The sequence below is a fragment of the Pleurodeles waltl genome, chromosome 7 (genome assembly GCF_031143425.1).
Source record: "Pleurodeles waltl isolate 20211129_DDA chromosome 7, aPleWal1.hap1.20221129, whole genome shotgun sequence".
NCBI classification, from domain to species: domain Eukaryota; kingdom Metazoa; phylum Chordata; class Amphibia; order Caudata; family Salamandridae; genus Pleurodeles; species Pleurodeles waltl.
This window is the reverse complement of record NC_090446.1, coordinates 85,100,877-85,113,832: the sequence shown is the minus strand read 5'-3', so window position 1 is coordinate 85,113,832 and position 12,956 is coordinate 85,100,877. Positions and strand designations below refer to the sequence as shown.

Genomic DNA, 12,956 nt, shown 5'->3' with positions numbered 1-12,956 from the left:
TTAAAACTCTGTTTTTGTTTGCACTATATTATTAAACTGACAAAAATTAAATGCTGATTGTCAACATGCATTCAAATAGACTCAACTGAGGCAGATTATCGCCGCTTAAATATAAATTTGTGAGGAAAATACACGCTCTTATTTTTTTTTTAATATCCCACCTGTCTTCTCTAAATTGTAGGCATATATGTACTGGGTTTGAACAATACGTTTAAAATGAACAATTTATCACTCTATTTTCTTCCACTGACTCTAAGGATACGCTGCATTATTTACCTAGGTTTTTAATCTTTTTATTGCAGGAAAAACAACCAAGAAGAAACACTGTGGCAAAAGCATCATACACAATAGCACCATGACATAGCCGAAGGAGTTGCAAAGACCCATCATTGTTTGAAAATCTCTCCGCCGACCACCCACTCCCAACAAAAATTCACAGGGTGATTCCAGTGGACAGGCTCTCCAAACGCAAAGCATCAATGCCAGCACTCATAAGGCGATGGGGAGGCGATAGGAAGGGGTAACAAGAAGTCCACCTCTACAGTAATTCCCCCCTTCATACATCACCCTTTCAGCCAGCACGAACTAGTCCATATCATTCTCCCAGGCATGCGCTTGGGGCACTCCGCCACACTACTTTAACTATTAGTCCCGACCAGTTTGGTTTGCCTGAACTCACAAACCTCCTGCCAGGTTTGTGTCTAATTGCTCCCCAAATTATGAAAACTACTAAGCAACCAGATACTTCCAGGACAGGGCTCGAAAAATCTACTGACAACTCAGACAACTCACTATGGGGAGTTTTATTTTATGAGGTCAAGCTATTTTTAGATTCCACTCGACCCTTCTGGGGAATGGACAAACAAGGGGTGTTCTGTTCAGTCAGAAACTGAATTAGCAATTAAGATGCCTTTAAATCTTATTCTTGCCACATTTGCTCTGTGTTCAAAGACAGAGGTCAAAAGTCAGTTTGTCTTCTTGCAATGAAAATACTTTTCCTTGTGACTGCAGAGAACCAGGATTTTGTAAGGTGAATTGTCTGACTTAGGTAAAATTAAAGGCTTTTGGTATCAGGTTTATCCTAACACACAACATTTATATAACTCAATCAACTTTACAAACATTTCAAAATATATTTCAGTAACTGTGAAAGACTATTTTTGAACTTGTGAGTGATGAACCAAATATTTTAATAGGATGGAAAAAAAGTCAGAACACTACTTGGTGATGTGCAAATGAGAACTGTTTTCTGAAACACAATTTTACAGATTGTTAACACACTATGGGCCTCATTCTGACTTTAGCGATACCGCTGCGCAGTCAAAAGACCGCCGCGGTAATTCTGAGTTTCACGCTGGGCTGGTGGGCGACTGCCAGAAGGCCGCCCGCCAGCCCAGCGGGAAACCCCCTTCCACGAGGATGCCGGCTCCGAATGGAGCCGGCGGAGTGGAAATGGTGCGACTGGTGCAGTTGCACCCGTCGCGATTTTCAGTGTCTGCTATGCAGACACTGAAAATCTTGGTGGGGCCCTGTTAGGGGGCCCCTGCAGTGCCCATGCCATTGGCATGGGCACTGCAGGGGCCCCACGACACCTGTTACCGCCAACCAGGTTCTGGTGGTCAGAACCGCCAGGACAAGGCTGGCGGTAAGGGGGTCGGAATCCCCATGGCGGCGCTGCCTGCAGCGCCGCCATGGAGGATTCCTCAGGCCAGGGGAAAACCGGCGGGAAACCGCCAGTTTCCCTTTTCTGACTGCGGCTTTACCGCTGCGGTCAGAATTGGCCTGGATGCACCGCCAGCCTGTTGGCGGTGCATCCGTGGTCCCCGGCCCTGGCGGTCCATGACCGCCAGGGTCGTAATGACCCCCTATATAGTTTTATCAGGAAAGCTGCAAGTTAGTCAGTAGGTTTTTGGACATTTCTTTGAAATTTACTGTCTGTAAATGACAGTGCTCAACCACATCATGCTTTAATAATATAATTATTAAAAGTGAGTGTTTAAACATAAACTGAGACACACTCCTGCCCTGATGGCAAAGCAAATCGTAAACTAAGAGGCAAGGTGCGCATGGATCATGCGTACCCTATATATATGGGCTAGATTGATTATACATGGTGTAAACATGTTGTGTGTTTAATCAAACAAAAGAGGAATTTTATTTTTAACAGCAGAAACGCTGAACTCACATATTTGAAGGTGCACTCATATGTGAGAATGAAGACAAAGGTGACTGTAAAATACAATATTTGCCTAGGATCACACAATCAATTATATTACAGTTAGGTCGAGTGGTTTATTCAAGCTACTCGACCTGCAGGTCTAGTAACATTATTATGATTTTTCCAGGCCTGCAGGAGTATGTTGCTCGACCTCATACTAATAGCATACAGGAAGAAATAATCCGCGTGAAAGAATAATCCCTTCAGCTGTTCACACGACTCTGCAGATGAGAAAGGAATATTTGTGTAAAAAAAAAATTTTAAAAAAAATTAAAACTCCACTATCAAAGTGCCACCGCTCCCATTCACTCTAGGCAATGGGCGGATGGAGTCCGCCGGTCGTCCTTATGTGTGGGTGGGCGGGGCTATAAGGTACAGCCGTCCAATGAAAAACTAAGGTTGACACGTGCCAAAGTGCACGGGCTACCCTGCAACCGCCTTTGCTGGCGACAGAACGATCACTTCCGGAGAATGCTCGCAGCGTCTTCCGGGGCAGTAGGCGGTTCCAACTGGACCGGAAGTCAGCCTTTGCCGGGTGGGTTATTTCTGTAACCAATCGCAGAAATTGAGAGGTTGTGAGACTTTCGTCGACACGCCCCGTAGCCTGTCAATCACTGTAGTTTCCTCCGATTGCTTAGCAAAGCGGAGCTGGCTGAATGTTTACGATCTGATGTCAGGTGGCGTTGGGTAAGGCCTTAATCTCGATGTGTGTCAGATATATTCGCTGCCTGCCGCATTACCCCCCGGTCCCGTAGTCCCCTTTGATGTACATCGTGTATACTGACAAGCTGTGGTCGCACTAATCCGCCGACTGATCACAATCTGCATACTAACGACTGTAAAGTCGTACCCTGTCCAGTTGAACTCTGCGAAACGTTATGCTACATCGACTGTTTAATCCTCTTCCTGCGATCGAAGTCCCTTCATTTCCCACTTTAATGATGTGCCTTGCTTACGTGATTTGTGGCGCGTTTCCTGCACCAGTGGCAGTTTTGAAGTCACTTCCTGTTCTCTGTTGTGATGTCCTGCTTCAGGAATAAGTTAGAAGTCCCAGCTATGACATCACTTCCTCGGTGTCTGGCGTCCAAGTGACTGTAACTGCATTTACACAGGGCCTCTGTGGTGTCATCTTGGTCTCAAGTGGTTGCCGAGATACTACGTGCCCAAGTGACATGTTATTTGACATTACAGCTGACTTCGTTTACGAACCCCATAATCTGAGGCTTGAAAGTATAGTGGGGAGAGACAAATATCTGGCCGTGGGGCAACTAGAGGTTGCATATGAATGAAGGGCCCCGGAAGAACCGGGGCATTGTCAAGCGCTCTCCTTTTTCCAAATGAAAGAAAAACAGTAACCAAACACGAAACGAAAAAGTGAAGTGATGTTTTCCTAGCTGAATTTCACAGTTCTCTGTGTTAAGGAAGCTTAATCTGAGCCTGATCATGCTGTACAGTACCTCGTTGTGATAACAATTCCTTAACTGAAGTTGGATGGTTTTTCTGAAATAAGTTCGTTATTTATGTCAAAGTAGCTGAATTATGTTTGCCCATGACTTGAGTGTTTAACTGCCTTAATTTTGATTTTGTAGTAGGTGAACATGATGTATTTATTTGAACCCTTGTAGTTTGTTATTTATAGTTTCAACACAATTGCCTTATGATTATATTAAAATACACTTAACTTGCAAGTTAATTTGCTCAGATGCCAAAACAGCAAGTAAAATCAAATTACAATATCGACTCTGTACTTGTACCTATCCAAAAGTGGAAAGGTAAGAAAGTGCTAGTAAATTAGTAGCTGCTCTTACTCAGCAGTTTTTCATGGACCCACATCAATTCCTGTTGCATTCATGCAGATAGGCACAACTAGCAATATTGGTATTCCCATTTGTTAGCATACAACAGTAGTTAACGATGTCTACAATTTAGTGTCAGTGGGAATCCAAGAATCACTTAACTAATGCATTTCTGGTTCTGAAAATACCGTTTTGTTCCGTAAGATTCCCAATGCGCCTTCCATTAAACCAATAAACTTTAATTCATGTTTTTTTTTTTGCTCTGGCACCTTTCGTGATCTAATCACACTTGGTTTGCTTGCATTGTTTCTAGAAAAAATCTTCCATAGTTTTGGGGCCGAACTATTGTACTATGCAAATTTTGCAAGCCAGCATCATTACTAACTAAGCTTTTGAATGGCAACTTTGCGGAAAACGTTGCCTAAGCCTATCAAACTGGATCAATGGAGTTATCATTTAAAGGTCAGAATTAGAGCCTTCTCTCTGTTCACTGGTCCAGTTTCTCAAATTCACTACAGTTTGTGATCACGGCAAACCATTTTATCGCACTATGATACATTTTCCTTAGCTGCACACTTAGAAAACATCTAGAAGTAACTTGGTAGAGTGTGTTGAATAACCATATTTTACAGTGATGTGTGTTAAAGCTAGAAAGAGTTTCTAAACCTTCTCGATGTACACGTGCCTACTAGGGAGCACTGATATGTTCTATTAAAATGATATGTGATGGTTACCCTTTAATATTAGGTAAAATTTTATTGCAACCATTGCACTGCCGTGTTCGGACAGCAGCTTGTCTTTTAGCTTCTTCTTTTTTACTTTTGGACTGTGCTGGCAATAAACATTTTAAGAAAAGTAGCCATTGCAGCATCGTACCAAAGCCAGAACGTTTGACTTTGCCAGTGTTGTTTAATACTACAAACCAAGTTCTATAGTATTCTTCTCTCTCTCTTTTATTTTTTTTAATTTTTTTAAGGGATGGGTTTCTTAATGTAGCAGATTTACAGGTTCGCTACTCTTTGCTTTAGTCCCTGGTATCTTCGTTGTGAGGATGAATGGATGCAGCTCCCCATCGGCCAGCACATTTGCTTCGTTGGCAGAAACTTTTAGATGAAATAAGCAGAAAGCAGCAACTGTGAATGCAACTGCTAGGCAGTGATTTGACTTGGTCATTGCGCATCGGCGTCCTTGTCATCACTCACCCTGTTTCCCTGTCTAGCAAACAGATATAGTTCCACACTCTAATGGCTTTCAGCAGGCACTGGCTGCTCTACTTGCACTCCAAAGTAAAGTTAATATTCTGTAGTAATCCTTATTTTTTTGGGTGTGGACTAAGGGGAGCTTTGGTGCCAATTAATTTAAAACACACTGTGTTGCTGTACGTTTGGTATTTGGGTAATGGGGACAGCTCATCGAGGCAGTCCCTTTTGAAAACACTATAATTGCCATACTACAAGGGGCAGAGTAAACCTGGTCTAGGTTCTGGAACTATGGTCATGAGTGATGTCTCTAGTTGAAGGCTGACTCCTCCTGGTTTGTTGAGGTAGCCATATGATCCCATGAGCACCCACATTGATTTTCCAAGTTGTTTTTTTGATAAAACAATATTTTTATTTGAAACAGTAATTTGTATCCGCATTTCAAGCGGACGCAGGCATGCTTAGTTGGCTATTGCGTGACACTGCCTGCTACTTTGCTTGTAAAACTATCTGTGATCCTGGCCTCCAAATATGTCATGCAAGAGAAACATGCAGTGAAAAGAGAGTTTGACAGCTGTGGGCTTATCTAAGCCTTAGCATCTATGACCATGCATGGCTAAGGGACGTGTGTGCACAGTCCTCCCTATCCCGCAGATGGTTTCTGCAGGTAAAGGAGTCATACCTTATTTTGTATTTGTAAATATTGTCAGTTATTTAGCATCAGGAGACAAATCTCAAAGCCATGTCCGACCTGTAAAATCTAGAAAGGCCCCAAGCAGAGTATCATAAGGCATTTATAGAAAACAACTTCCTCTTGGGAAGGGTTTATTGGTGTTGAACAAGTATTATTGTTCCAGTTGACCCATAAATTAAAAAGAAAGCTTTTAAGGTCGTTCTGAATTTCAGGAGAGAAGCATTGCTTCTCAGGTTAAATGGTAGATAATACCAACATCTTACTGCAACACTTGAGAATGCTCTGTCCTCAATTCTGGTGGTGCACGATTTGGGGAACCTTTAACAAACATTGTTTTGCTGATCTTATTGCTCCCTGGAGTCTACGCCACGCAAATCCTTGGCCATAACAGCCAGAAAATGACCAACTATGGCTTTATCTACCATTGTCATGGATTTGAAAATTGTTCTGGAATTCACTGACCGTAATAAGGAGATTTATTTTAGCTTTGCAGACAGGCAAACGTCCTGAAGTCGCACATGAGTCGCGCTGATGTGTTTTGTATTAGTTGTAGTTGTGAACTATGTTTTTCAGAGCTGCCAAAAGAACCGCAGTGCATAGTCCAGCTAAGATTGAACAATTGCATTGGGTACCAGACATTTAAGTTTTGAGTCAAGAGAAGGGAAAATATGACTTTGCAACTTTAAATGATAAAACAGTTTTTAATATAGACGCTTGATGAGTATCTAAGGGCAGTTTACAGTCTTTAAGAATCTCCAGGTTGTGGACAAAAGTAGCTGGTTTTGGAAAAGAACCCATACAAGGAGGCCAATTTACGTCCTCTGATGTCACTTTCGGGGAGGTGACAAGAAGCTCTGTCTTGTCTTCATTCTATTTGAGTTAGTTTTTTCCTTCCACCTTCATGTGATAGGCTATCGACTAGAAGAGAGCTAGAACTAGCCTGAGGCAAAGTATTCTTCTGGTTGATGCCATTTTGCTGGGGTGATTTACCAGAACTAAATGTGTCTTAGATTTGGATTGTCAACATGCACATGGAGGTGTGCTGGCCTGTCGTGTGAGAGCCATGCAAACCTTAACTTACCTTAAAGAGAAAGCAGCATCTGATAATCATTGAAGGGAACCGACTGACACATTATTCAGTTCCACGTAGAAGCAACAAAACAATGCAGAGCTAATGCCCTCAGTCGATGCTGAGTTCATGATATTCCAGTGAATAGCTCACTTAGTATTGAAATCCTGAAAAAGAAAATAGCTGCGTCTTTTCCATCCCACAGTGACAATGAGCTTGGCGATGAAGGCAAAACTCCTTTGTCCCTCACTGTCCCAAGTCTTTGAAAGCAGTCATTTCTTATGTCACATCACTGATATAGCAGAACCTATTTAGTCCACCAAGGTTTTTTCACAAATGACCAACTGTTTTTTGGATTTTTTCAGTGAGCAATCTCACTAACCGAGCATCACTGCAATTGGCCTGACTGTGTTAGCTGCCAGTGTTTGTCTTTTAAGATAATGCATTTGCTATCTACCTAGGGAAGAACACTGGGCTGGTTACACGTGAACACACATATGTACAGGCTGCATGTGCAAGACTATCATTGTGAGCAGTATCTGGGCATGGATAGCCTGTCTCAGAAGAGACTTGAAGTATTAGTACTGACCTGGCGTAGGCCTTATAATCTGAGCGGGCATTCATAGTGTAGGATTTACTGGAAAATCTGTGGTGTTTCACTCTATTAAACATTATAGGCAGGACCACTTGAATAATGCAATTGTGCGGCCATAGCGATTTTCATATAATTGTAGATTTTTCACCAAATCCATCATCTGCCGCACAATCTGTAGATTTTAACAACAAAAAAAATGTTTCTTGCTCAAATTGTTCAAAAGGTACTAAAAACACAGCAGCACATGTTGTGGTGCAGTCGAAGACAGTTTGCAAAGTTTTGCTAGTCACCTTTTTGTAGCTCATAGTTATATTTAGGTGTTAAACTGGTACTAATGAAGTGCCACCAATGCCCAGACGGTGTTAACAAGTTTCAAAATTACAAAATAATAAAGTAATACGATCACAAAATGTGTTGCTTAATACTGCATAAGTTGCCTTTCCTTGCCGTATAATTGACTTAACCCTACCACATAATTTGGCTCTCCTTTACGCCTAATTGCAGTGGAATTGAAATCTTCCCCACAGTACAGTTTTGTTCCACTTAGGCAACAGGGCCCAGCCAGGTATCACACTGGGGTAAACCATGAACTCCAAGTTTGAATTTTCAGCGACCAGTAACCCACATCCTCATCTTAGGGGACTTCAAGATTTGTCATTTTTCTCTTGCTTATAATTAAAATTTCAGGCCTTAGGCCCCCTTACTGGGTCAAGTTAGTTATTCTGCTCCCTAGCAGAGAGATCAGAGGACTTTGCCACACAAAATGGCAAAGAAAGCGATTGACTAGGTCCCTCAGAAAGAAAGGCCAAGGAGAAAATCTGCATCTGATAACTAGCTTGTTTATCGCACAGCACTCAGTGGGGACAGTCCATAACCACTGGAACAAAGGAGTGACTCCAAACCTCTGGTCTAAGTCTGGAGAGCCCACATTTGAAGGTTTAATGGGAATGGATCAGGTACCCCATTTCTTTTGTTGACCCTCATTTCTCTCATGTTGCTGACCCACCCTTTCTCTTGTGCTTAACCCCATTCTTTCATTTTGCTGAGTCCCTTTTCCAGTTACAGCCTTTAGTTCCTATTGCTCTCTCCCTCTGTCATCAATGGTCATTTTACTCTGTGAGCTCCTCTCTCGCATGACTGTTTTTCTTTTTTGCCATCATTGCTTACCTTTTTTATTGTTGCTTGCTTCTCCCTTCACCTCGCTCTTGTGTCACTCCCTCTGTATTCTCAAACCGTTTTCACTGTAACGCTGCCCCCACTTCTATCACTTATTGCACATCAAACCTACATCTTCCATGTTTCCTTCCCCTGTGTACTTCAGGGTTTCTGAGCCCTTCTCTCCATCACTCACCCCCTTTCTCTCGCATCCCTATCTGAATCACCCCTAGTCTCAAGCGCCTCCAGTTGTTTCAGTTGCCATTATTCGTGGCACTAACACCTCCCCTTACACTTCCTCCTCTCATCACTGCCCACCAGCTGAAACGCTGGTCATGGTGTGGTTTAACTAGCCGAAAAAGTTACTTACCTTCAGTAACAAATTGTCTGGTAGAGACATATTCTAGTTGCAGATTCCTTACCTTAGAATTTCCTCCAGGCATCAGAGTGAATCCGGAGATTTTTCTTCGAACAGTATCCTTGCGCGCCGTCTGTGGCATCAGTCAACTCGGCGTCCATCATTGGTGTCGTGGTGGCCATGATGACATCGCAGTCGCATATAGGCACCACCCGACACGCTGATGTCTTACTTTTCACGACTTTCCACGCCAGAGGCGCAGAGCCATGAGAAACATTGAGATTGGTGCACCAGTACTAGGGCCCTCAAAGGGAGGCCCTATCCCTAGAAATCAGTTTGCAGAGTGGGGAGGATAGGTGGGTCGATAAGGAATCTTCAACTACAATATGTCTGTATCAGATAATTTGTTATCAAAGGTAAGTAACTTGTTCATCTGATAGAGACTTCTAGTTGCAGATTCCTTACCTTAGAATAGATACCCAAGCAATACCATCCCCGGAGGTGAGTCTGCGAACCAAGATCATACTAGGAAGTCCAGCAGGAACATACAGCCAAAATAGCCGTCCCTGCAGACCTGACTGTCCAGGCAGTAGTGTTTGGTGAACATGCGCAGGGATGCCTATGTTGCTGCCTGGCAGATGTCCAGGACTGGAACTCAGCATGCCAACACAGTGGTTGCAGCTGTTGCTCTGATGGAGTGAGCACACAAAACCTCAGGGAGCTGCTTCTTAGCCCAAGCGTAGCATAATTTGATGCAGAGAGCAACCTATCTAGAGATGGTTCTCTTCTGCACCGCCTGGTCTTTCTTTGCACCCACATATCCCACAAATAGTTGATCGTCCACCTAGATGTCTTTGACACGATTGAGGTAGAACGCCAATGCTGTTTTTGGATCCAGGCGGTGGAGTCTCTCCTCCTCACAATAAGGATGTTGGGCGGGGGAGGGGGGGGCAGATTAAAAAGTAGGCAATGTGATGGATTGACCTACAGAAAGAGCCTGACTACTTTAGGGAGGAAAAATGCCCTAGTACGAAACACCACTTTATCAGGATGGAAAGAGTTGAAGGATTGCTTTGAAGAAAGAGTTTGTAGCTCACTTACTCTCCTTGCAGAGCTGATGGCCACAAAGAAGGTTGGTTTTAAGGTGAGGAGCCGAAGAGGCTCAAAAGGAGCACACATGAGGAAAGTAAGTACTAGTTTCAAATCCCACTGGGGCATTATGAAGGTGGTAGGCGGTAACATGTGGGTAACACCTTTTAGGAATCACGCCACAATGGGAGATTTACACAAGAAGGGTTGATCAGGAAGTCTGACAGGGGTGTGGCATTTATTAAAATATCTACTTGTCCAGGGTACAGTTTTCTTCTCAAATCTACTTGTCCTGTAAAAAGATCTACTTGTCCCTTTGGTGCCATGTAGTGTGGCTCCAAATAATGGCAGAAATCTCATTATGTAAGAGCTCTGATAATAGCCTCTCTGATTATGCCAGGGCTACTACCATAGTAGGGCTTGAATACTTGCAGTTTCAATCCCTACTATAGCAATTTCCTTATTTTGCCACCTTTCTGCAGATCTGCATACTGGGGCTGGAGGAAGCAGTAAGCAATAGTTCCAGGGCTGGAATGCCTTTAAGTCTGCAAACCTACTAACCTGCATGTTTTAAAGATTTTCACCAGCTTCTCTCTAATATTTTCCATAATAAGAAAGGTTGGACATTTACTCCTGACAATGGCAGAATTAGAACTTCTTCCAGGGTTGGGAAGAAAGTGGCTGGAGGGAAAATGAACTTGCAAATGCTCAATAGATTTTCACATGAGCAAATCAGCACATGCGTATTTACCCATGCTAAAATACAGTTCACAAATATTTTATAGGGGTACGACATATACCATGGGTGCACTTTTGTGACTTTCTTTAAGAATCTGGGGCCACATGTAGGTAGGTTCAGATTTGCGACCCGCAAATTGCGAGTCAGAGCGACTCGCAATTTGCGAGTCGCAAATCCGAATGTAGGATGGTGTCCCTGACACCATCTGTGATTCGCAGGGGCTTCACAAATGCCCACCTCATGAATAATCATGAGGTGGGTCACAATTTGCGACCCCCTTGCGAATGGCGGCCCTCACAGGGATGGTGGCCTGCTGGAGACAGCAGACCACCATGTCTGTGACTGCTTTTCAATAAAGCAGTTTTTTGTTTTTGTAATGCAGCCCGTTTTCCTTAAAGGAAAACAAGATGCATTACAAAAATGAAAAATGAAACGTTTTCGATTCATTTTTTCAGAGCCGGCAGTGGTCCATAGGACCACTGCCGGCTCTGAAAAAATGTTTACAGTGACATTCACAATGGGGAAGGGGTCCCATGGGGACCCCTTCCCTTTTGCGAAAGTGTTAGCACCCATTTGAAATGGGTGCAAACTGCGATTGGTTTGCGCCCACGTTCGCAAAACAATCCTACATTGCACTGCGAGTCGCAATTAGGAAGGGAACACCCCTTCCTAATTGCGAGTCGCAAACCCGTTTTGCGATTCGATAACCAGGTTACCGAATCGCAAAACTGGGTTTGTGCACCGCAATGTGCTTTTTGCACGTCGCAAACAGTGAAAGTCACTGTTTGCGACATGCAGAAAGCTACCTACCTGTGGGTCTTGGTCCCTAATTAGGTCCGGTGTTAACAAAGACATTTTGTTTTTATTAAACTTCTATTTCTCTCTCTTTCGGCTGGCTTTACTGTGAGTGATCGCATTCTGCTCTTCCACAAGGAGCATATTGGCACACAAAGTAGTTTTGTTCAGTGTCAGGAACTACAGTGGCAATCAGTGACATAACGAAACTGGAGGGTGCACACTTTGCAAAGAACATGGAGGAGCCCCCTCTCCAGACTCACTCAGGGCATGTGCTGTGCTGAAGGGGCCCCCTGGAGGGCGGCTGCGGGGCCTTTGTTATGCCACTGGTGGCAACGTGTGTTTTTAGAGTTCAAAAACGTTTTGGGGTTTTTTTGCCAGTGTTTGTTACAATGTTGAGGGCCTGGTAGCTCCCACAACAATAAAGTGTTACAAAAGCCATGTCAAAACAAGACACGCATTGATGAAACTAAAAGACTTATAAAAATATGTCAGATCAGTTGGCTTTGTCAGTGTTTGGTTATTTTCATGCTTCCCATAATCGTGTTGAAAATGGTTACACTGATTTTCCATTAGAAATATTTTTGGGAAGTACTAGCATGCATCCAAACATTTTACTAAATGACACTTCATTTGCATCTAATCAGAGAGCAATCTGGGAACATTATACTTAGCCTCATAGCCTAAACTTTTCAAACATGTGTATACACGTTTTTCTTTTTTTTGTACTGGAACCAACGTCAGTAGTGAAGTGTGACCTTAAAACATTTATTTACAGCACTCACCCTAATAATGAAGTCTTTCAAATAATGAACCATAAATACAAGTTCGAACAGCATTATCTTTTGAAAACACATTACCTCAACTGCAGAGAGTTCCAGACTCTATAAACAGGCAGCCAAAGGGTTTGTGCTGCAGAGGGTTGGGCCTACTTGTCCCAAGGACAAAGTAAACATAAAAACTTGTTGCCCTTGACCCCAAACAAGATGTCCTAGGCGATAGGAATTCCACATCCCCGAGTCTGAGGAAAGCAGAGATTGCAGACAGATAGCCCTTAAGGATGCCCAAAGCAGAGACGTACTGGGCAAGAGAGAGAATAAACAAGAGGACCTCAAACATAGGTGCAAAAAGAGGATCAGTGGTTTTGAAGGTACACTGTGCTACATTTATGGCAACAACAGGCGTATACCGTTATAGTGGAGGGGTGCCTGGCTGCCAAGATATCATCACAGACTTAAGGCGGAAGGTC

General features: G+C 43.2%; 1 protein-coding gene across 1 annotated transcript in view; it reads left to right on the top strand.

Moving 5' to 3' along the window:
- Positions 1–2,757: 2,757 nt before the first annotated feature.
- The window catches only part of COPS7A (COP9 signalosome subunit 7A), a 59,686-nt gene continuing 49,487 nt past the window's right edge, over positions 2,758–12,956 (top strand). Inside the window, exon 1 of the mRNA XM_069243079.1 lies at positions 2,758–2,905. Coding sequence (XP_069099180.1) covers positions 2,889–2,905 — 17 coding nt within the window. The 5' untranslated portion in view covers positions 2,758–2,888. The remainder of the gene's footprint in view (positions 2,906–12,956) is intronic.